Here is a 26,074-nt window from a genome sequence, read left to right on the forward strand (position 1 = left end):
AAATTTAGAACCTTTGCCATCATTTTATGGTACTACCTATAGATAAAACTTTTGAATGGCTGTTACCTCCTTTTCTAAGCACATAGTCCCACATTCCTCATTTCTTGTATCCTCAATCTTACTGCCAGACACAGGGCTCTCAGACAGAATAACATGATTGCTGCTGCTTTCTCAACAGCCTTTTGAAGTGTACAGCTGGAAATGACCTGAAATAATAATTAGGGAGGTACAGTTCCACAAAGAACTACAGTATTTATGTTTACAAATACTAACGTCACAGAGGGCTGTCATTTTCCCCCAGGAACTACCTACACAAAGCCCTATTAGACATAAAAAAAAAAATTAGGAAACCCAGATGAGGTTTTGGGTCCCCAAAACTAACATATATAGATTTGATCAGGGAGAAAAAAACTCCCTGATCCCAATTCAGATTAGTTAAACTGGCAAGATTTTGATCAAAGCTTATCATTATGATATCCTATGTTAAGAGTAGAAATTGCATGGAGTAGCAGAGACCATCTCCATTATCATTTCTGGCTTCTATGTATTCTTTCAATACGCTCTTGCTAGTCCTTGAAGCTTCTGTATTTAGATGTATTTTCTAGATTTGTCAAAACTCACGAGGGCTTTGAGTCTCTTTTTTTTTTAGCTGCACAGCTTGTCGGATCTTAGTTCCCCAACCAGGGACTGAACCTGGGCACTCAGCAGTGAAAGTGCAAAAAGAAAGAAAGAGAAGTCACTCAGTCATGGCTCTTTGTGACCCCATGGACTGTAGCCTATCAATCAGTCTCCTCAGTCCATGGAATTTCCCAGGCAAGAGTACTGGTGTGGGTTGCCACTTCCTTCTCCAGGGGATCTTCCCAACCCAGGGTTTAAACCCAGGACTCCTGCACTGCAGGCAGATGCTTTACCGTCTGAGCCACCAGGGAAGCCCATGAAAGTGCAGTCATAAGCAATGGACTGCCAGGAAATTCCCATGAGTCATTTATAATTCCATTACAACTTACCTGTTATCTTCTTGTGGAAGCCCTGAAGGCATAATTATTTATATACCCTTAGAGTCAAGTCACTCTTGCTCTTCTGTCCACTCAAAGTATTTTCCTTTTTAGTATTTTTGCTTTTCTAGTTTCCACCAGGCAGAAATGTTTTCTTATGTGAATATATCCCAAGTATTAGCACATATTTTACATTTTTAAAGCAGAAATTAAACTATCAGTGTTTAAACCCAAAGTGTTCTATTGTCTTTCCAGGTTACTGCTGTGAACCCAGTCCTGGGCTCCTTTCTTATCTTCACCTATGTTGTTTTGATGGTACTTATGATCATTAACCTTTTTGTTTCTGCCATTTTAATGGCCTTTGGTAAAGAAAGGAAATCCCTTAAGGTAAGTAACTCAGTAACTAAGCTATAAGCTGTATCATGATTTTTTATCCCTGGAAAAGCTCAGATTTAGCTCTTCTTATGATTACAGATTGACATAACACACAGTATCAGCATATTCCCTTTATTAGTCTCCATAATGCTGTCAACCATTTTACTAGGAAACCCAATTTACTAAGTTATATTATTCCAGTAGTCATGTATGGATGTGAGAACTGGACCATAAAGAAAGCTGAGCACTGAAAATGATGCTTCTGAACTGTGGCGTTGGAGAAGACTCATAACAGTCCCTTGGACAGCAAAGAGCCCAAACCAGTCCATCCTAAAGGAAATCAGTCCTGAATATTCACTGGAAGGACTGATGCTGAAGCTCCGATACTTTGGCCACCTGATGCTAAGAATGGACTCACTGGAAAAGCCCCTGGTGCTGGGCAAGATTGAAAGCAGTAGGAGAAGGGGACAACAGAGAATGAGGTGGTTGAATGGCATCACCGACTCGATGGACATGAGTTTGAGCAAGCTCTGGGAGTTGGTGAGGGACAGGGAAGCCTGGTGTGCTGCAGTCCAGGGGGTTGCGAAGAGTTGGACATGACTGAGCAACTGACATCATGTTCTGTATCCAGTATCCTAAAATATCTGGTTCTCAACTGTTAAGCAGCAGAAACACTGCTGACAAGGCCTGACAGTAAACCATTAAAGCAAACAGTATCTTTATATCTACTTTAAAAAATGACACCGTTGGTACTTTTTCCTTCCAACATTAGCAACAACTCCAGTTTCCTCACTTTTTTCCTTTTGTCTTTCAGCAGACTGAGAGAGAGGCCACACTGATGGATATGCTGCTGCTGAAGCTGTCAAGTTTGTTAGGGATCCAGCAGCATCAGAGCACATGTGAGCAAACAGCCCTAACAGCAACAGCCACGGACAAATGAAGGTTTAAAAGGTGAGTTACCTTAATCCTGTTGTCTCCTCACGTGGCTTATTACTTCTGAGTATATTAACACTGATCTTTGCATGGTGTACTTTGGGAAATGTTTATATAGTATATTTTGTTAATTTTCCTAGTGAAAAATCAAAAATCCCCTTGGCACTACAAGGGTGATGCAGGATGAACCAACTCTGCTGCCTAGCAGCAAGTTAGAGAGCACTTACCATTCATGTTCCAAAAATATGAGTCACAAGTAAGCTCACTGCAACTTTATAATCAAAGACACAAGCATGAGATCTGGCTCAGGGGGAGTGCTGTCACAGAGAAGTAACCATGCCAGCTCTCAGATTACTATCTGGGCTTACATACAGAGATCAAAATGGGCTTCTTACTCCCCAACTGTCCATCCACATTATCCAGGGAGCAAAAGTATGGTCTAACTTACACCCAATATTGGTTACTTGCTTAAAATACTCTCCACTAAAAGCTGAATTTGCCCCTCATCATTTTACCCAAACAGTGGAGAAACCAGGGCACAATATTTTTAACTTTATTAGCAGCTACTGAGCCATGAGATACAAATCAACCAAAAACATTAAAGTTGCTTGAATAGAGTATGTACAGATTTACCACACAGAAGCCAAAGTCATATCTTCTGATCCCAACGCCGCCCTTGTGGGGAAAGATGGCCTTAGCTAGGGGGCAAAAGGGTTAGTCTCATCCATTGAGGGAAGCAGCAAAACAATTAGAGCCACACAGGCACCAAAAATTTATTTGAGATCAGTTTGTAGAGGTTCTCTTGATCATAAAGTCTTCAAATGAGAACAGGAATCCCTTTTCAATAACCTGTAGGCTTTCCAGCTCACTACTCAAGAGACTTGAATATTTCTAATTAAGGCTACTGGAAGCCCACCTTAGCCTTGACTGGTGACTTCTGCTCAGTACATAGCCAAATGCAATCCAACAGAATGCCATGGGGAAAAAACAGGAATTTACACAGTGCTGCCCTCTATTAAAAGGGAGACATAGCACTCAAAATACAGCAAAGGCCACAGAGGGCTCCCTGAGAATCCAGTAGAACTAAGACAGGCCTTCAACTTTCCAAATAAACTTCGCAACTGGATCCAGATGGAACAGTGCCCTGCAGCAAGGAGTAGTGTGCATGTCAATGAGAAGACCCAGCTTCTGAGAACTGTTATAATGGCTTCCTGAGCCATTTTTTTCTCTCCCCCATTCATGTTTGTTAGAGTGTGAAAATACACACCTTGGCCTTGAATCTCACTCACCACAAATCCTCTGTACAGAGGGTTTGTTTCTAAGTCTGGAACCTCAGCACAGAGCTGAGACGCTTCAGGAAGTCCTCTCCACCACCATCCAGCCATCTCTCCCCACAATGATTTCACCTTCTCATTGCCCTGTGGAGGGATGGTGGGACAGGAAGGAGAGAACCTGGGATCACACTGACAGGAAACGGACAAGAAAGGCTGCCAGGAGCCAGCTGCTCCAACCTCATCATCCCCAGTTGTTAGTCTCGGGAGCAATGGAGAACTGGAAAGCAGCAGAGTCTGGTAGAGCAGGAAGAGAGCCCAGAGGGAGAGTGTGCTCAGTGATGGTTAACAGATAAAACAATTTCATGGAGATTCTTTGTTACAAGGAAAAACTGCTCAGTCTCAACTCCCAGAACTTGGACCTTGCCTGGTTTAGGAGGCCTATGTTTTCTTTTTTAGCTCCTCAAATCTCCGGGAAAGATCATCGAAGTCAATGTCCTCTGACGCTGAGGTGTTGGCACCAGCAGATGCAGTTGGGAGTGTGTCTGGCACAGATGGCAGCTCTGGCAGCACAAAGTTGTCATAGGGGTCTGTGAGCCTTGAAGCAGGCTTTGCAGGAGCCTCTGGCTTGGGCCCAGGACCTAATCAGAGTAAGGAGCATAGTGTTACACACACCAGAAAAACAGCTCAAAGCCCAGAAGGAAACACTGCTTAAAAAAAAAAGAATTCTAGAAGTCAATAAAAATTTTCAGGACAATTAACGGCTACATTTTCTAATTATAGTTGAATATATCTGTTTTATTTTCCTACAGTGAGAAAAAGTTTAAGGGGAAGTCAAAGTGTGATGCATAGGGCTTAGGTACCCAGGATTCATTTAAATGGACTGTCCCCTTTCACAAAGGTCTGTTCCCGTAATAATAAAGTCCAAGGAGTGGTACTAGAATTCTACTGGGAAGAGCAAAAAAATTTATAAGGACTGTTAACATCCACACTGTTCAATGTAATGGAATGTGATCTTGTTTCTAATCTTCCATTTTATATTTAACAAGTTAAAATCATCACCCTCTCTACCTACTGTACGTTTCCCTTTCTATCAAAGTTCTAAAAATAAGAACAGTGCTTGCCCCTGGAGTGGAACTAACTGGGAAGGAACACAAGGTAACTTTCTGGGGTGATAGAAATGTTCCCTTTACTAAGGTGGTGGTTACATAATGTGTGTGTAGATGCACCTAAAAAATGGTCATATACATGTCTGTATTTTTTTGTACATAAATTATACCTCAATAAAACTGTCCCCAATTTTTAAAAGTTATGTTTCTCTGGGGAGAATGGATACATGTCTATGTATGGCTGGGTCCCTTCAATTGAAACTGTCACAACATTGTTAATTGCCTATACCTCAATATAAAGTATTAAAAAAAAAAAAATTTTTTTTTAAGTAACCCGTCCCCGACAACGGGTTTCTGGAGTGCTAGTAGTATTTTTTTAGTGAATGGCTAATGAACATGCTTGCTTTGTGAAAAATCACTAAGCCATTCACTCATAATATATGCCTCTTTCCCCCTCTTTAATGTCCAAATTTAAATACTTTTTTGGTATTTCCAAGCACAGTAGCAGTTGAAGCAGCAGGAACATAAAGAACTTGAGGGTGATGGACAACTAGAAAGTGACAAAGAATAATGATAACTATTAACAGAAAAAGGTAATTTGGGAAATTCCTTGGAGCCAGGATAGACCTTTTCTTTCTGGAAGTGGGAAATCCTGAGTTGTTTCCACCATACTGCATTTGGGGAGACAATGGGCATGTGGGTAGAATCCCACAAGCATAAAAACAATCTGAGGAAGGAACAGTGATGAGAAAACAGCAAACAACAAAGAGTTCAGTACTGAGAAAACCTTCAAAGGATTTCTGACTCACACTCACCAACAATCTGTGTAGAAGACACATTCTTATCAGCATTAATGTCATCAACCTGAAACAGAAGAGATCATTACCAGAAGAGAAAGCAACGGCCTCACTGGTGAAGGTAATGGTACAGGCCCATGTGTGTGGCAAAAGCCAAGCTGCTCAGCAAAACCAACAAACCTGCTCCAAGAAACTGCCCCTCCGCCCCCTGTACTCTTCCTGATCTCCTTCCCACCAGACAGATACCATGTTGAACTCTTTAACTGCCAAGCAGAGGAAAAGAAAATTCTTATCCCATCATTAACATCTCTCTTTAATCTGATACCTTCACCTTCCGGACAGTGAGAAAGCATTCTAAACCACCACATTCACCTCCAAGAACCAAGTCCTCAAATACTAACAAAGATCATATACTTCCTTCCTAGGAACAGTTGTGGGCAAAGCTTCAATGCGTGCAAAGCCAAAACATAAAAACTCAGGCCCAAGGTAAAAACCAAAGGAAAGGACACTAAGCAAGCTCAGGAACAGGGGAATCTCCCTAGAGGAGGAAAGAAGGCTGGCAGGAAAGTCATCTAATTCTGAACCAAGGCTGTGACAACCATTTACAGTTCAAGGCAACATTAGCATATTACTGATACCAGCAAGTTTTAAGACTAAAAATAAAATTAATGCTATAGGCCAAAACTTACTAAACTTGATACTTCTGTTTAATACAAATATCTAGCTGTTATTCCTTTATAAGATGTTGAGAATTTATAAAACCGGTATTTATATTCTACCACCAAGACTGTACCAGGTCAAAATGATTCTCAGCCTAGTTACTCTTTAAAAAAAAATAATAATTATTAGGTGTCCCACTAGAACCTTCTAGGGTCTGCAGCTCCTTCCTGATTCCTGGGCTTGTAACTGCAGACAAAGCATTGCCCCCAATGATGCTGCTGCCACCACCACGCCCCATTTCCAGGGTAATATTGAAGCAACACAAAAATCCAAAGCATACAGCAATGCCGGTACTAGGAGCTGATCAAAACTTTGCCTTCCCTGTGGCCATTATTTTGCTCTCTCTTCCTGGGATTCTCTCTCCTGCTGCTTATAAAAGGCTCAGGCACTTACAGATTCATACGATGGGGGAGTTGCTGGAATCTGAGGTGGATGAATATTGGGAAAGGCCTGATAAGTTCCCACTGGCAATCCATTGAAATCCGACTGCAAGAGGAGAAAGGCAACATAAGAGACTGCCCCATCTGCAATTTCTGAAGTGCGTTTATGGGAAGAGAGAAATAAATACGTGTGTATACAACTATCTTCTCAACGTGAATATATTCACACTGAATAATATGTATTTAAGATAGGTATTTAATGTGTATTCAAGAGCCCCAAAAGGAAAAAGTGCCTAAAAGGACATGAGACAACATGTCATCAGGAAGACCTAGATTTTTAAAGACCTGTAGACAGGCTATTTATTCATCAAATTACTAACTGCTTTTAAGTCCACAAATGAAGACTATTATCACTTTCTTTGGGGAGGTGGGGGGTATCACTACATGTGGGATCATAGCTCCCCAACCAGGAACTGAACCCACGCCCCTGCAGTGGAAGCATGAGTCTTGACCACTGGACTACAGCAAAGTCCCCAGACTTTCTTACTAGCAGTGACTTTCACCTTCATGTTTACAATAGATGTTTTTCTACTTGGCAATAAGTGATGATTATTCAGTTTTGGAAGAAGCTACTAGTATACCTACAAGTCCCAGAAAACCTACACAGTTTTTTCTAGCACCATCTCTCTAGATTTTCCTGCTTCATTACCTGTAGGTTAACCAAAAGACTTTCTCCAAATCCCAATGCTGTTTTTTTCCACAGTATAATCAATAAACTATACCAAATGTTACCTGTAACTCCTGAGTGCGCTCACAGAACCAGCTTGTCATCTATTACATTTTCTAGAGTTTACATCCACACTTCTTTGTATGTATACTTACAGGTCCCTTTGGAAGTGGGTATGAGAAAGGAGTGTTTGGAGATGGCATAGGCATAGGCATAGGCATTGGCACTGTTCCGTCAGGTCCACCAACTGGTGCTGTGAAGCCGCCTCCACCTCCTCTTCCAGGGCCCCCTTTCTTCACATCATCTGTGAATCCAACATCAATAAGATCTGTCTCTACTCCAGGAGGAGCTTCTGCCTAAGAAAAAGAGAGAAACCCGTATCATCAGGCCCTGTCACAGGCTAGGTTCCCCAGGAAGCTCTGAGATGGAGACCAGCATGACCAAAGTTTACTGGAGAGGGCTCTTGGGATAGAGACCTATGGGGATATGAAGGAAGCAGGCCTGAGCAAAGTAAGAAGTTGGGCTGCCATGCCTTCACAACAGAGGGCTTGGCTAATTCCCCCAGAGTTCTGGAGCTGGATGGGCCTACAGCACATGTTCCCAACTGGGGCAAAGGGGCAGTCTTTAATCCCCTGCAATGACCAGATACAAGCTGCCCCCAGGAAAGACCCTGGGTAAGGAAGCTCTCTCCTAAGAGGGCCACCGCTGGAGGGACACTCAGCTGTGTGAGCCACCAGTCATCAAAGAGATGGGGAAATAAATGCTTCTGTCCTGAAGTGTGCCTGTAACTGGGGCGGGGAGTAGGGGGGAAGGTCGTCTGAGCAGCACACCAAAACATCTACTTTCCCCCATCAACCATAACCTCTGAATTACTACTTCCATATTTGCCTTTCACTGTAAGCCTCTTTAGGACAGTGGCCTTGTTTATATCTTTTGTGTATTCTCAGCTTTCTAGGGCACATGGCAGGTGCCCAAAAAATGTTTCAAGATCTGTTCTGGGTCTTGGGGCTTCTCTTGATACCCAGTTCCTTGAACTTCACTGGAAAGTAGCAATAATGCCATTTTATATTTGTATCAAAGTCTGTACCTTTTCAAAGTGCTTTTAGTCATTCATCTCTTCTGATCCTTAAACATTCAGTGAGAGAGATGCAGGCTTATTTATTGCTAACCCAAAAGCACTAACTGGACAAAGGCTTCAACTCCCACACGCAAACTTGAGTGCAAAGAATATGCTTCTTTTTCAAAGACAGTGATCTAGAGAGACTTATTTACTGTTGTATTCTAAGGACTCTAAACTCACCATGACCACAGAGTCGGGCTCATAGGGCACATTGTAGTTCTTGGCAATTTCAATCAGGTATCTCTCCACTAGGATTTTGGGTGGGGCCTCCACACTCAGTTTGTGCATTAGCTGTTAAGCAAAAGATCCAGGGTTAACATGCATCTATATAAACCAGCCTAAGCCTATCCTGTATCACTGTAAAACTTTGTTTCTCTCATTTTACAAGTCAGTGGAGAGAAAAGAAAAGTTCCAACCAGTTATTCTTTTCTTCAGTCACAAAGCACAACATGCATGTATGTCTCACACTCTGGTTACTTATGCGCAAAGACTGACACTGGCATTCCCCATCTGAATTCACCCATCTTTCTCCCCGCCTCGCTTCTACCTCCATATATCACAAGTGGCACAAAGGACAGGGGATAGAATCAGGAATGGCGCAGGATGACAGAGCTTCACAATCAGAGGTGTCCGGCAGGGTTAAGGAGTTGACTGACTACACTGCCAGCCAGCCTTCTTTCTGTGAAATGTGCAATCTTAAATGAATGCTACATTACAGTGACACCCACTAGAAACACTGGAGGCAGTAAAATAACCTGCTCCCACCCCACGCACTGGTCCATGTTTAACAAGTACATTCATTACCCTATCATTCACAGTTCCAATCTGGTTGGTCCGACATAACTTGCCATATTCCTTGCTATACTTGGCACAGAGTTGATCAGCAACCTACAGAGAAAAAGAACAGTAAATAAAAATGGAAACCACTCCTACAGGTGGCTTCAAGCTTCCTCCTATCAATAGCAAATATGCTTCTACTCAGGATTTCCGAAAGACTGGACCTGCAAAGCCTCAAAAGGTACATATTAATTCATTTAGTTATTGTTTATTCATCCATCCACTGAACTGCACAGCAGAGACCAGAAATATCTACTTGAACAGGAGAATTAAATGAAAGTCTTCCCCAAGAGAATGATACCTTTGGCTTCCTTCTCCCCCATGCTTTCAAAAATGTAGCTAGCTAGCTTATACCTTCCATGTAGAAGATAGGAAAATTTCTCTCTGAGGAAAATGACCAACCCAAGGAAAGGAAACTAGTTCCTGACAGTCTGGAGGCCCTTGCGAAATGGCTTAAATTATCCTACAATAAAGTGGTGCTGGAAGTATCAGGCTCCCTGATTTCAAGCTATGCTAAAAAGCACAGTCATCAAAACAGTATGTACGGGCTCACGCATGTGCGCACACACACAAAGAAAACAAACAGATCAATGGAATAGAATGGAGAGTTCAAGAATGAACCCATAGTTACACGGGCAATTCATTTACAACAAAGGAGGCAAGAACACGAAAAAGACAGCCTTTTCAATAAATGATAGTGGGAAAACTGGACTACTCTCTCAACCCATACACAAATGAATTCAAGATGGATTAAAGACTTAAACATAAGATGTGAAACCATAAAACTTCTAGGAAAAAATACGGCAGTACACTCTTCTGACACTGGTCTTAGTAATATTCTTTTGGGTATGTCTCAGGCACAAGAAACAAAAGCAACAATATACAAATGATACTATATCCTACTAAAAAGCTTTTGTACAGTGAAAGAAACTATCAACAAAATAAAAAGGCTACATCTACTGGTGGGAGAAGGTTTTCACAAACAATGGATCTGATAAGGGGTCATTATCCAAAATACACAAAGAACTCATACAACTCAACACCAAAAAAACAATCCAATTAGAAAACTGGCAGACAGACATTTTTCCAAAGACACCTACAGATGGCCAACAGGCACAGGAAAAGATGCTCAGAATCACTAATCAAGGAAATGCAAATCAAAACCACACTGAGATAGCCCCTCACACCTGTCAGAAGGGCTATAATAAAAAAAGAAAAAACACCAAATAAGTGTTGGTGGTGATGTGGAGAAAAAGAGACACTCATACACTGTTGGTGGGAATGTAAATTGGTATGGCCACTATGAAGATTCCTCCAAAGATTAAAAATAGAACTAATATCTGATCCCGTAATTCCACTCCTGGGTAGTTATCCAAAGTAAATGAAAACACTAATTAGAAAAGACATATCCACACCTATTCTCACTGGAGAATTATTTACAACAGCCAAGATATGGAATCAACCCAAGTGACCATCAACAGATGAATAAAGATGCAGTACATATATGCAATGGAATATTACTCACTCACTAAAAAAAATGAAATCTTGCAATTTGCAACAACATGGATGGACCTGTAGGGTATTATGCTAAGTGAAATAAGTCAGATAAATAAAATATCACATGATCTTCCTTATATGTGGAATTCTAAAAAATCAAATGAACTTAACAAAACAGAAACAGTTATAGATAAAGTGGTTACAAGAGGGGAGCAGGAAGAGGAAATCGAGGGACTAGGAGATACAAAGTTCCATTTGCAAAACAAATGAATCATGAGCAGGAAATGTACAGTTTGGGGACTATAGTCAATAACTAATCTGTTTGTATGGTGACATATCATAACTGGAATTATGATCATTTTGAAATGTATAGAAAAATCACTAAATTGTGTAATGGGAACAACATAGTGCTGTAGGTCAATTACACTTAAAGAGGAAACACACAAACATGCAACAAACTCATAAAAAAAGAGATCAGATTTGTGGTTAGAGATGAGACGGGGAAATTGATGAAGGCAGTCAAAAGGTACTACAAACTTTCAGTTGTAAGTAAGAAGGCCAACAAACACATGAAAAGATGTTCAACATCACTAATTATTAGAGAAATGCAAATGAAAACTACAGTAAGGTATCACCTTATTATGGTCAGAATAGCCATCATGAAAAAAAACCCACAAACAACAAATGTTGGCGAGGGTATGGAGAAAAGGGAACCCTCTTACACTGCTGGTGGCAGTGTAAATTAATACAACTACTATGGAAAACAGTATGGAGGGTCCTTAAAGAACTAAAACAGAATTACCCTTTGACCCAGTAATCCCACTACTGGGCATAAACCCAGAGGAAACCATAATTCAACAAGATACATGTACCCAATGTTCACAGCAGTATATTTACAATAGCCAGGACATGGAAGCAACCTAAACGTCCATGAATTTTGGAATGGCTAAAGAAGATATGGTATATAGATAAAATGGAATACCACTCAGCCATAAAAAAGAATGAAGTTGAGTCATTTGCAGAGATATGGATGTACTTAGAGTGTCAAACAGATGGAAGTAAGTCAGAAAGAGAAAAATATCATATATTAAGCACATATGTAGAATCTAGAAAAATGGTACTGATGATCTTATTTGCAAAGCAGAAACAGACACAGAGGTAGAAAACAAACATATGGCCACCAAGGAGGAAAGGGCAGGGGACGGGAGGAACTGGGACACTGGGATTGATACTCTACTGAGACCATACTGTGTAGCACAGGGAACTCTACCTAATGCACATGGTGGCCTGAACAGGAGGCACTCCAAAGGCGGGGGGTCAGGATATATGCACACATATGGCTAACTCATTTTGCTGTATAGTAGAAACAAACAACATTGTAAACTAACTATACTCCAATAAAAATTAATTTTAAAATGATAAATAAGGACTGGAGATGCAATGTACTGTAAGGACTAGAGATGCAGTGATAAATATAATTAACACTGCTGTATGTTATACGTGAAATTGTTGAGAGTAAATTATAAAGAGTTCACTTCACAAAACTAACTTTTTTTCTGTTTCTTTAATTTTGTATCTAGGCTTCAACAGTATATCAACTGAGAACTTTCAGATATATAAGCTGAATTTAGAAAAGGCAGAGGAACCAGAAATCAAACTGCCAACATCTGCTGGATCATAGAAAAAGAGAATTCCAGAAAAACATCTACTTCTGCTTCACTGATTATATCCAAGCTTTTGACTGTGTGGATCATAACAAACCAAAAAATTCATAAAGAGATGGGAATATCAGACCATCTTACTTGCCCCCTGAGAAACCCATATGCAGGTCAATAAGCACCCATTAGAACTAGACATGGAACAACGAACTGGTTCAAAATTGGAAAAGGAGTATGTCAAGGGTGTATATTGTCACCCTGCTTATTTAACTGATATGCAGAGTATATCATCTGAAATGCCCAGATGGATGAGATGTTTGCTCCTTGGAAGAAAAGCTATGACAAATCTAGACAGCATATTAAAAAGCAGAGACACCACCCTGCCGACAAAGATCTGTACAGTCAAAGCTATGGTTTTTCCAGTAGTCATGTATGGATGTGACAGCTGGACCATAAAGAAGGCTGAGCACCAAAGAACTGATACTTTTGAACTGTGGTCCTGGAGAAGACTCTTCAGTCTCTAGGACAGTGAGGAGATCAAACCAGTCAATTGTAAAGGAAATGAGTCCTGAGTATTCATTGGAAAGACTGATGCTGAAGCTTAAGCTCCAATACTTTGGCCACCTGATGCAAAGAACCGACTCACTGGAAAAGACCCCAATGAAGGGAATGACTGAAGGCAGAAGGGAGTGACAGAGGATGAGGTGGTTTGATGGCCTCACCGACTCAACAGACGTGAGTTTCAGCAAACTCCAGAAAATAGTGAAGGACAGGGAAGCCTGGCGTGCCACAGTCCAGGGGTCACAAAGAGTCAGATGCAACTAGCATCTAAACAACAATCTGAGATGACAGATGTTTACCAAAATTATTGTGATAATCATTTCATAAGTCAAATCATTATGCTGTACATCTTAAATTTATACAGTCCTGTACTGTCAATTATATCCCATTAAAAGTGGAAGAAAAAAAAAGGAGACAAAAAAATTGGCATCTGGCATTAAGACCCACCTAAGCACACAAGAGGTTCCAATCCATTTTCAGTACCTCAGTCTTTAATAAACAGCCAAACCTTTCAGAAAACCCTCTACTGTAAAAATAGTTTAAGAAACAGAAGTAAACAAACATTAGAGAAACAAGAAGAGTTTATGAAGGACTATAATATTCGTAGAGTTAGAAGACAGTGAAGCCATGAAACAATAATAACAAAAAAAATAGACTATTTAAAAAATAGATATTCAGAGACTTAATTAAAAAGAGCTCTTAAATAAAAATATACAGAGGACAAGGAAATTTTATAAGATAGGTGGGAGATAAGACTGAGACAATATCCAAGTGAATAACTGGCAAAGACGTAGAAAATAGGAGAGAAAACAACTCGACTGAATTTGTACCTGAGCAGTACCGTATCCATGTTGTGGCACGTAATTTTTCAGTTAATGTCTGTGTCTCCTGCCAGACTCTAAGCTATAAGAGTACTCACTCACCACTGCACTCTCAGTGGCCATGTAATGCACAACACTGACTCAATAAATATTTCTGGAACAAATGAATGAAAGAAAACATCTGTTCCCTTAATATTACTGTAACTTTACTGACTTACAGTTGTTTAAAAACATACTTAAATGACATTACAATAAAGTAAGAAAAAACATGGGTTATATGTAACTTGCCTCTTAGAAAAACTATTCAAGTTTGGAAAACACTGTGCTACTCTATGAACAGTTCCATTCTATGAACCATTTCACAAAGCCTTTTTCAAAGGTAGCATGAGAAGGGTACAAAATAAGTAAGCAGAAGTGACATATATAAACCAACCTTTCTAACAAGAGGAAAAACTACATGCATCACTGAAACTGGTTGTACTCACAATTTTCAGCTCTGCCACTTCTGACTGGAGTCGAGGAGCAGCCCAAATCAATGTAGACACAGATTCAGCCAGACCAGAATCTAACTCCCTAATTAAGGTGGGGCAGAGGGGGGGAAATCAGTAAAATTTAATATTCTTTCAAACAAACAAAACCCCATCTGTATCACATACCTGATAACCTCCTCTAAGGCAATCTCACAAATCTTACTGAAAGTGAGAAGTGAAAGTGAAGTTGCTCAGTCATGTCCGACTCATTGCGACCCCATGGATCGTAGCCTACCAGGCTTCTCCATCCATGAGATTTTCCAGGCAAGAACACTGGAGTGGGTTGCCACTGCCTTCTCCAGATCTTCCCGACCCAGGGATTGAACCCAGGTCTCCCGCATTGTAGGCAGAAGCTTTACTGTCTGAGCCACAAATCTCACTGGATTCTCACAGTAACTCTAGGCTTATAGACATTTCTGTCATCCAAATTTGGGGGAAAATCTCAAACTAAGAAACCAGCCCATGGTCACAAAGTCAGCAAATGGTTGAGCCAAGTCTCAAATTCAGGCCTCTTGATTTCAGATTTCACATTTTCAACAGTAATCTACACTGAGATCAGGCCCTCAAGTGAGTAGTAGGAAAAACATCCTGTGTACATGAAGTGGTAGTCCCTGAGTGCTAGCTCCCCACACACAGGAAGAGGCCAGTAACACTCCTTTCTCAAATTCCAGAGGTGATTTGATTTAATCTTCAAATCAAAATACCTTACTTCATTATAGTTCTACAAAATGAAAAAGATCTAGAGGTCTACTGAATAACACTGTGCTGACAGTTAAATAGTACTGTACTGAGTGCTTAAAAATGTTTAAGAACTGACTTCCCTGGTGGTTCAGTGGTTGAGAATCTACCTGCCAATGCAGGGGATACAGGTTTGATCCCTGGTCCCGAAATATTTCACAAGCCACAAAGTAACCAAGCCCATGTGCCACAACTACTATGCACACGAGCTCTCAAGGCCATGCTCTGCAACAAGAGAAGCCCCCAGAAAGAGAAGCCGGAGCACTGCAACCAGAGGGCAGCCCCACTTGCCACAACTAGACAAAGCCCACGCATAGCAACAAAGACCCAAAGCAGCAACAAATAAATTTTTTCATAAAAAAATTTTTTTAAACAGTTTAAGGCAGATCTTATGTTAAGTGTTCTTATCAAAAAAAAGGGATACAAGGAAATTTTTGGAGATGACAACTGCTTTTTTAACTTATGATGATGTGTACAGCTATATAAATGCCTATGGCCCAAACTCATCAAATTGTACACTTGCACACACTAAATACATGAATTTCCTTCCGAAATCAACTACGTCTCGATGAAGGGAAAAAAAGGACAAAACGGCTTACTTCATAGACTGGATGAGGCCAAATCGAGCCAGCAGCAGGTCACAGTACAGTTCCAGGATCTCCATGGCCTCCACAAGGTAGTCTTCTCGAATAATGTGCTCCACTCGGATTCGAGCTCTTTCATCTTTCCCAGCAGCCAGATAGTCAGCAATCTCTTTCCTTGCTTTCTGGGCCAATTCCGCTAAAGCACAAATCCCACTCCAGTCACACAGCAGTAGTACATGGGCCCTGGCCTGCAGGCAGACATCCACCCCAAAAGAGAAAAGTCGGTGTTTCTACTATATCCTAGCTCACCCTTCCGTAGCAAACTTAGTCTCATCTCATCTATTCTAGAATTTGCTACCTTTTCTAGGTGAGAATAGTGTTTGTGTAGTCATTTATCTATTCCACAGACACAGTATGCCCCTTTCCCTGTTACAAAGTGACTCAGTCTAACTAGTCAAAAAGATAGCAGAAATGTATCCAAAACTTAGAGGATACAGGATCCCTAAGACTTCAGACTGCTAGCCTGAAAGAGCTAATAATAAGGTGCTAAGACTCAACCATGCATTCTAGAAAAAAAAAATGTAAGGCAAGCATGCACCACTCACTTTTTTTTTTCTCCAACAGTTTAAGACGGTTTATGACTAATCTCAAATTGACTCGTAAACGCTCAGCTTTAAATCCAGAGCCCAGCATGCTGTGTTGTTCCTCCTGGGAAAAGATAAGAAGCATGGTGATTACTTTCAAGTCAAAATTAGCTCAGGAATTAAGACCAGTGAGATGGTGAATTATTTCACATTATAAACCAGAGTAATTTTTAAATTCAGATAAATAACATGATGTGACTCACATTTTTTAAAGGTCATTTGGCTGTTGTGTGGAGAATTGATTGGGGGAGGAGAATATGGAAGTAAGAGGACCAAGGACAAGGCTATTAGAGCAGTCCAAAAAAAAGATGAAAACAGCTTAGGATGGGACAGGTCAGCAGTAATGGCAGAAGTGATTGCACTGAGATCTATTTTGAACATAGAGATGAAAGAACTTGGTGATGGATGAAATGAGTATCGAATCTATGTACTGGCATAGGAGTAAGGTGATAAAAAAACAGAAGCAGGAAGGCATCCTGCTGCTCCTAAGTCACTTCAGTTGTGTCCGACTCTGTGTGACCCCATAGACGGCAGCCTGCCAGGCTCCCCGGTCCCTGGGATTCTCCAGGCAAGAACACTGGAGTGGGTTGCCATTTCGTTCTCCAATCATGAAAGTGAAAAGTGAAAGTGAAGTTGCTCAGTCATGTCCGACTCCTAGCGACCCCATGGTCTGCACCCCACCAGGCTCCTCTGTCCATGGGATTTGCCAGGCAAGAGTATTGGAGTGGGGTGCCGTTGACTTCTCCAGGAAGGCCTCCTACTCTCCCATAAAACACAAAGGTAGTGATACGAAGAGATTATCAAATTTATATCCAAATTCATAAATATTACCACCTTTAGTCCTCAAATCCTACTAAGTCTCAACCTTTAGAAAAAGCTACAGCCCAAGATCACAGAAATATCATTAATATCTACTCACAAAGAAATATACAAACGGGTAAAAAGCTAAAAAAAAAACTTTATGTATTAATATAAAATTCAACAACAAGGATAAACAATAGGATCCTACTGTACAACACAAAGAACTAAATTCAGTATATCCTATGATAAACCATAATGGAAAAGAATTTTTAAAAAAGAAAGTATATGTACAAGAATCACATTGCTGTACAGCAGAAATTGACACTGTAAATCAACTATACTTCAGTTAAAATTAAGAACAAAAACCAAAATAAAATAAATTCGACAACAGAAGGCTATTATTTACCAAGACTTTTGCTGAATAGCTGAGTTACAGTCAACAAAACCACTCCTGTATCATCTATAAGACTTTAGGGTATAACACTGTGCATTGACCACTATGCATTCTCTATCAACACAGCACAATTTCTATTAATTATGGACGTGAACTTCAAAACGTAACATCCAAACAAAAAGTGAAGAGCGAAAGTGTTAGTCAGTCCAGACCAACTCTGTGACCCTTTGAACTATACCCTACCAGGCTATTCAGTCCATGGGATTTTCCAGACAAGAGTACTGGAGTTGGTTGCCACGCCCTACACTAGAGCATCTTCCTGACTTAGGAATCGAACCCGCATCTCCTGTGTCTGCTGCATTGGCAGGCAGGTTCTTTACCCACTGAGCCATCAGTCAATCCCAACATCCAAACAAAAGCTAGGTCTAACACAGTAGGAGGGGTGCAATCACAATAAAATCAAATCCCATAGCCACCAGGTGGATGACCCACAGACTGCAGAACAATAATACCAAAGAAGTTCTGAGCCCCACGCCAGGCTTCCCAGCCTGGAGAATCCCCAGGGAATCTGGCACTGAGGGCCAGTGCGATTTGATTATAGGACTTCCAGAGGACTGGGGGAAACAGAGACTCCAGTCTTGGAGGACACAAACAGAATTTTGCACACAGCAAGACCAAGAGGAGAGGGGCAGTAACCACACAGGAAACTGAACCAGAACTAACTGCTAGTGGAGGAGGGCCTCCTGTGGAGATGTGGATCAGCAGGGGCTGACCACAGGGATAGGGGCACAGGAAGGTCCCCCTTGGTGTAAATCCTCTTATAGCTAGAGACAGGAATAATAGACCACCTTACCTGCCTCCTGAGAAACCTGTATCCAAGTCAAGAAGTTACAGTTAGAATCAGACATGGAACAACAGACTGGTTCCAAGCTGGGAAAGGAATATATCAAGGCTGTATATTGTCACCATGCTTATTTAACTCATATGCAGAGTATATCATGCGAAATGCCAGGAGAAATATCAATAACCTCAGAGATGCAGATGACACCACTCTTATGGCAGAAAGTGAAGAGGAATTAAAGAACCTCCTGATGAAGGTCAAAGAGGAGAGTGAAAAAACTGGCTTAAAACTCAACATTCAAAAAGCGAAGATCATGGCATCCAGTCCCATCACTTCATGGCAAAAAGATGGGGAAACAATGGAAACAGTGACAGACTATTTCTCTATTATCTTGGGCTGCAAAAATCACTGCAAACAGTGACCGAAGCCATGAAATTAAAAGACACCTGCTCCTTGGAAGAAAAGCTATGACAAATCTAGACAGCCTATTAAAAAGCACAGACATTACTTTGCCGACGAAGTTCTGTCTACTCAAAGCTAGAGCTGGACTATAAAGAAAGCTGAGTGTCGAAGAACTGATGCTCTGGAACTGTAGTGTTGAAGAAGATTCTTGAAAGTCTTTTGGACAGCAAGAACTTCAAACCTGTCAATCCTAAAGGAAATCAGTCCTGAATATTCATTGGAAGAACTGATGCTGAAACTGAAGTTCCAATACTTTGGTCACCTGATGCCAAGAGCCCCCTCTTTGGATGCCGATGCTGGGCAAGATTAAAGGCAGAAGAGGATGACAAAGGACGAGATGGTTGGATGCCATCACCAACTCAATGCACTTGAGTTTGAACAAGCTCTGGGAGACGGTGAAGGACAGGGAAGCCTGGCGTGCTGCAGTCCACACAGTCGCAAAGAGTTCGACAACAACGACTGAACAAGGACAGGACCCACTGACCTGCAGGCCAAACAACTACAAAGGAGGGAAGGAACCCTACCCACCAGCAGATAACTGGATTAAAGCTTTATTGAGCAAGACCTACTTTTCCTATGCCAGTCTCTCCCTCTTAGCCTCATCAATCAGAGGGCAGACAGAAGCAAGAATAAGCACAGTCTCACAGCAGCTAAAACAAAAACCATATTACAGAATGTTAATCACGATGAAAAAGCAGAAAGGTATATCCCAGATGAAGGGACAAGATAAAATCCCAGAAAAACCACTAAATTAAGTGGAGACAGGCAATCTTCCAGAAAAAAAACTTAGAATAATGATAGTGAAGATGATCCAGGATCTTGGGACAAGAACAGAGGCAAAGATTGAGAAGATGTAAGAAATATTTACCAAAGACATACAATAACTAAAGAACAAACAAACAGATGAACAATACACTCCAAGGAATCAACAGCAGAATAACTGAGTCAGAAGAACGGATAAATGACCTGGAGGACAGAATGATGGACATCACTGCCATAGAACAATACAGAAAAAAGAACGAAAAGAAATGAAGGCAGCCTGAGAGGCCTCTGGGACAACATTAAACACACCAGCATTCGCATTAAATGGGTCCCAGAAGGAAACGAGAGGGAGAAAAGACCTGAGAAAATATTAGAAGAGATAACAGCTGAAAACTTCCTGAACGTGGGAAAGGAAATAGTCAATCAAGTCCAGGAAATAGAGAGAGTCCCAGGAAGGATAAACCTAAGGAACACACCAAGACACATAGTATTCAAACTGACAAAATTAAAGACAGAGATAAACTATTAAAAGCAACAAGGGAAAAATGACAAATAACATACAAGGGAATTCCCATCAGGCTATCAAGTTGATTTCTCAACAAACTCTACAAACCAGAGGGAATTGGATGATATATTTAAAGTGATGAAAGGGAAAAACCTACAACCAAGAAATACTCTACCCAGCAAGATGTGGAATTCAAAAGCTTTCCAGACAAGCAAAAGTTAAGAGAATCCAGCACCACTAGCTTTACAACAAATGTTAAAGGAACTTCTCTAGGCAGGAAACACAAGAGAAGGCAAAGATCTACAGAAAATAAACCCAAAACAATTAAGAAGTAAGACTGTGCATATTGATAATCACTTTAAATGTAGATAATCATCTTAAATGTAAATGGATTAAATGCACCAACCAAAAGACAGAGGCTGGCTGGGTGAATGAAAACATATGCATGCATGCACTTCCACTTACCACACACATCACTCTGCCTGATCCCCCCAAAACTGTATGTAATTATTTTATATTGTTAAGTTAGTCATGTTCCCATTATGGGTTGCAATTGCAATTATCTTTTATTTTTTGTCTGGCTATTGATTGTGAAAACTGATAAACATCTTTTACTACTGTGATTATGTAACTATTACTCACTTAAAACTATTTTATCATGATTGATGAACAGAAAAATAATATATCACCCAAACTAGGATCTAACAGAAAAATCTGTAATCACTTTTTAAGATCCAGATGCGTATCAAAATTATCTTGAAATTTTTGAAAATACAAATGTTCAGGTATTGCTTTTTTTCTTCAGAGCTCCAGATATGTTTCCAATGACCAGTCATGTTTTAAAACAACTGGCATATGATTATCTTTTACTTTTATCTAGTTTGTTTCACTTTTTCTACTTCATATTCAGTGCTTCCATTTCATTTAGTTTATGTTCTCCAATTTCTCCATCTCTTTTTTTTGATGTTCTTTCTCAAGCTTTTATCAAGTGACGCTTGATAAGAAATGTTTACCAAAGACCTCCAAGCACTAAAGAACAGAGATGAACAGAAAAGCTTTCATATACATATACATATGTATAATATATGTATTAGATAGAACACATATGAATTTTTGCCTAACTAAAACTTACGATGTTCTCATTCTACCTGTTTGAGTTAGTAGGAACAGAATGCTAGATTTCTAATTTTAAAAGTTCTGCTATGCAGCAAGCAACAAAGGTTTACTGTACAGCATAGGGAACTATAGTCAGTATCTTATAAAACCCTATGATGGAAAACAATTTCAAAAATAATATATGTTTATTTGTATAACCAAATCACCTTGCTGTGTACCTGAAACAACTATACTTCAATAAAATATACATCTTTAAACATGAGGGGGGGGAGCTAGGTCTAACAAAGTAATCAAAGGACAAATCAAAAAAGATACCCAATGTAAAGATGAACATTAGGAATAGTATGTCTGCCTGTGTATAAACCAATACCCACTATCTTCCTTTTGTGAAACTGCCCTTCAGAATCCTTCATCCTTCACTTAATAATTAATACAAGCTCTAGTTTACAATGGTAAATATCTGGGATCCATTATACTAAATTATGTTCAATCCATTTAACAAATATTACTGATTACAACAGACAATGGCTAGATGCTGGAGATTAAAACAAACAAACAAAAAAGGCACAATCCTTGTGATCAGAGAACCTTACATTCTACTGGAAAAAACAGCTAAGAAAATCTGGCAATTACAATACTATTTGCTAAGAACTATACCTCTAGAGGAGTTGTCAACTGAAAATGATTTTGCCCACAGTCATTTGGCAATGAATGAAGACTTTTTGGGTTGTTATGATTGGAGAAGATGCTACTAGCATATATAGTAGGCATCTAGAGATGCTAACATCCTACAATGAACAGGACCATGCCTCTGCCCCAAACAAAAAAATATCTAGCCCAAAACATGAAGTGTCAAGATTAAGAAACCTACTCTACAGAAAAGACATGTAACCTACTCAGGGATGTTACAGAATTCTTTCTAGGGAGAAGGAAAAGCCTAAGCCAAACCCTGAAGGACAAAAAAAATTCATAAAGTAAAAAACACGGTGTGACTATCTCAGGCAGAGGGAGTGATGCATGTAAAATCCAGGTACCAGAGAGAACGAGAAGTTTTCTGAAACACAAGCTCAGTACAGCTGAAGTATGACATCAATGACAGTCTATGCCACCTGCCTCATAATCCTAAACTGAAAACATCAATTCAAAACTAAGATGTCAGGTGCTACAGTAGGTTCTGTGCTGCCTAGATCCATACGGTATCCTTGTTCCGAAGGCATTCATAACCAGAGATAGATGGGAAGCAGAAAGACAGGCAGAAAAAACAGTAACTAGGGCTGTCATTTACTCTACCAGGCACTCGCCCAAGATCAGCCAGCAACTAAGTGGTTAAGAGTTCAGAATAAAATCTAAGTGCATCTGAATTCAAAATCTAAATAAACAACAGTGATAGCGATAGAAGATAGTTATACAAGTAGTTGCAGAAGTCCCAGTAGGGGACTATAAATAGAGAAGGAAACCTAGGAAACTTTGGAAGGCCACTGTAAGTTAAAAAAAGCTATTGGAACAGTGTTCAATGAAGCAGGCTTGTTTAATTATAAAACCATAAACAAAACCACAAGATATGCCCCAGGCCATTGTTGTTGTTCAGTTACTCAGTCACGTCCGACTGTTTGCAACCCCACGGACTGCAGCACGCCAGGCTTCCCTGTCCTTCACCATCTCCAGGAGCTTTCTCAAACTCATGCCCATTGAGTTCGTGATGCCATCCACCACCTCTGTCATCCCTTTCTCCTCCTGCCTTCAACCTTTCCCAGTATCAGGGTCTCTTCTAATAAGCCGGCTCTTTGCATCAGGTGGCCAAAGTATTAGAGCTGCAGCATCAGTCCTTCCAATAAATACTCAGGGTTGATTGCCTTTAGGACTGACTGATTTGCTCACCCTGCTGTCCAAGGGACTCTGAAGTCTTCTCCAACACCATAGTTCGAAAGCATCAATTTTTCGGTGAAGACGATGACATAAGAAGTAGACAGCTGATCCAAGATCTGGATCTGATTCGTACAATTGTTCATTACGTTTTCGTCCTGGTTTTTTGGACTCTTACACATGAATCAAATGTTTTTCTATCATGGGCATGATCTTATGCAAATTTTATAAATCAATCATACTGCTGGGTTGTGGTCAATTACCTGTATCCAGTACCTCTAGTTTAACTTGGTGGGTTTCTCCCCTCCAAGGCTCTGATTGGCTGGCTCTTACACAGTTTATTTTAGAAGAAAGGAATTATAGCTCTGTCTGGGCTACTACTGATAATCATTAAATAAGACCAACTCATTTGGCCAAACAAACATATTTATTCTGACCCTGGCCATAAATATGAATTTTCCCTTAAGGTTACTCAAGCTCAGTAAGAGCAACAGATTAAATCCTAGTCAAAAAAAAAAAAGAAAAAGTAAACTCTAGACTATTAAGAGGGATGCTTCCTCAGTTATGGGATGGGTTTATCTGGCTAATACCAGGCTATGGTCGTTTATCCTAAAGGCCACCCTTATGCTGAGAACAATTAAATCATACCAAAGATAATCAACCTAATAGCACTAGAAAATTAGGCTGTCTTATGAAAACTGTACCATGTAACAATGTACCATTTCTCGTAAAAGACAGTGATTGATATGGCACAGATTGGGTCAGAAAACCAGAAATACACCTAACAGAACTAAATGGCCTTTGTGGGTCCAATCTATGACCCTGGCTTCCACCAGACTGGCTAGGAAGGTATACTTTAGGATTCCCTTGGGTTCAAGGCCACTTATGTACAAACTTAGATATGACTCCAGCAAATTTACCATCAATATGAACTTGATGGACCAAGAGATCTCTATTTCACTGGTATGATCACTTAGCAGCTATTTTTCCACCTTCTGTAGGACTGGAAAATGTTATTTCTCACCAAAATTCACTCAAAAGGCATTATATGGTTAATGCAACCAGGCTATTAGCCCACAAAATTGAGGTCTCTGTGATAAGAAAAGCTGTCTTACAAAATCATATGGCCCTTACTATCCTTACAGCATCTCGAAAGGGCACCTGTGCTATAATTCAAACTGAATGCTGTGTTTATATACCAGATGAATCCTCTAATGGGTGCTGTTTTAGGAAGATGATTTGGTTCTGAAAGCTCATGGCTTAAATCCCTATCTGAAACGTTAATCACGTTATTAACTGTTATTACTTATAATGTGTTTTTAAGATTGCTGTCTTCTGTACTACATGATGCATAATCAGGCCTTCATCCAAATTAATGATAACTAAACATCTTGAAGAAATAGATCACATTTATAACAGAATAATTGCAATAGTGTGATTCTAGGTATGGGAAGAGGCAACAAGGGAAATAATTCCTGGATCCTATATACAGAGACTTTTTTTATTTATAAATGGGCCCAATTCCATTGATTAGGAAATTAACACCTGGAGTGACTTTATCAACAAAGATGTTTTACCTGATCTGGGATGAGCCTCCCAGCACCATGGGACAAAAAAAAAAAAGGTCATGAAATGTCTCCCAAATATGGTCGAATTTATCACCATGGGGTTCAATTCAGACCAGTCGCTTAGTCATGTCTGACTCTGCAACTCCATGGACTGCGGCATGCCAGGCCTCTCTGTCCATCACCACCTCCCGAAGTTTATTCAAACTCATGTCCATTGAGTCGGTGATGCCATCCAACCATCTCATCCTCTGTCATCCCCTTCTCCTCCCGCCTTCAATCTTTCCCGACAACAGGATCTTTTCCAATGAATCAACTCTTTGCATCAGGTAGCCAAAGTACTGGAGTTTCAGCTTCAGCATCGGTACTTCCAATGAATATTCAGGACTGACTTCCAAACCAGGATTGACTGGCTTGATCTCCTTGCGTCCAAGGGACTCTCAAGAGTCTTCTCCAACACCACAGTTCAAAATCATCAATTCTTCAGTTCTCAGTTTTTTTTATGGTCCAGCTTTCACATCTGTACATGACTACTGGAAAAACCATAGCTTTGACTAGATGGACCTTTGTTGGCAAAGTAATGTCTCTGCTTTTTAATATGCTGTCTAGTTGGTCATAGCTTTCTTCCAAGAAGTAGGCATCTTTTAATTTCATGGCTGCAGTCACCATCTGCAGTGATTTTGGAGCCCCCTAAAAATAAAGTCTGACACTGTTTCCACTGTTTCCCCATCCATTTCCCATGCAGTGATGGGACCGGATGCCATGATCTTCATTTTCTGAATGTTGAGCTTTAAGCCAACTTTTTCACTCTCCTCTTTCACTTTCAACAAGAGGCTTTTTAGTTCCTCTTCACTTTCTACCATAAGGGTGGTGTCATCTGCATATCTGAGGTGATTGATATTTCTCCCAGCAATCTTGATTCCAGCTTGTGCTTCCTCCAGCCCAGTGTTTCTCTTGATGTACTCTGCATATAAGTTATATAAGCAGGGTAACAATACACAGCCTTGACGTTTATCAGCCCTTTCCAATTTGGAACCAGTCTGTTGTTCCATGTCCACTTCTAACTGTTGCTTCCTGACCTGCATACAGAATTCTCAGCAGGTCAGGTGGTCTGGTATTCCCACCTCTTTCAGAATTTTCCACAGTTGGTTGTGGTCCACATAGTCAAAGGCTTTGGCACAGTCAATAAAGCAAAAGTAGATGTTTTTCTGGAACTCTCTTCCTTTATTGATGATCCAATGGATGCTGGCAATTTGATCTCTGGTTCCTCTGCCTTTTCTAAAACCAGCTTGAACATCTGGAAGTTCATGGTTCACGTACTGTTGAAGCCTGGCTTGGAGAATTTTGAGCATTACTTTACTAGCGTGTGAGATGAGTGCAATTGTACAGTAGTTTGAGCATTCTTTGGCATTGCCTTTCTCTGCGATTGCAATGAAAATTGTCCTTTTCCAGTCCTGTGGCCACTGCT

At 40.3% G+C, this 26,074-nt stretch overlaps 2 protein-coding genes across 5 annotated transcripts in view; one reads left to right on the plus strand and one right to left on the minus strand.

Moving 5' to 3' along the window:
• PKD1L3 (polycystin 1 like 3, transient receptor potential channel interacting) overlaps positions 1–2,310 on the plus strand; it is an 81,016-nt gene extending 78,706 nt beyond the window's left edge. The window contains 2 exon segments of the mRNA XM_052656753.1: positions 1,251–1,382; positions 2,194–2,310. Of these exon segments, the coding sequence (XP_052512713.1) occupies positions 1,251–1,382; positions 2,194–2,310 (249 nt within the window).
• Positions 2,311–2,685: 375 nt separating this feature from the next.
• IST1 (IST1 factor associated with ESCRT-III) overlaps positions 2,686–26,074 on the minus strand; it is a 36,312-nt gene continuing 12,923 nt past the window's right edge. For 3 of the 4 annotated variants that reach the window (XM_052655969.1, XM_052655970.1, XM_052655971.1), the window contains 9 exons: positions 16,259–16,361; positions 15,669–15,849; positions 14,287–14,374; positions 9,232–9,315; positions 8,608–8,718; positions 7,463–7,663; positions 6,594–6,686; positions 5,499–5,547; positions 2,686–4,215 (listed from right to left, as the gene is read on the minus strand). In XM_052655969.1, coding sequence (XP_052511929.1) covers positions 4,016–4,215; positions 5,499–5,547; positions 6,594–6,686; positions 7,463–7,663; positions 8,608–8,718; positions 9,232–9,315; positions 14,287–14,374; positions 15,669–15,849; positions 16,259–16,346 — 1,095 coding nt within the window. In that variant the 5' untranslated portion in view covers positions 16,347–16,361 and the 3' untranslated portion in view covers positions 2,686–4,015. Of the gene's footprint in view, positions 4,216–5,498; positions 5,548–6,593; positions 6,687–7,462; positions 7,664–8,607; positions 8,719–9,231; positions 9,316–14,286; positions 14,375–15,668; positions 15,902–16,258; positions 16,362–26,074 lie in introns of those variants that run through there. The other variant, XM_052655972.1, reaches the window with a different exon arrangement.

This window comes from Budorcas taxicolor, chromosome 18 (assembly GCF_023091745.1).
Source record: "Budorcas taxicolor isolate Tak-1 chromosome 18, Takin1.1, whole genome shotgun sequence".
NCBI lineage: Eukaryota > Metazoa > Chordata > Mammalia > Artiodactyla > Bovidae > Budorcas > Budorcas taxicolor.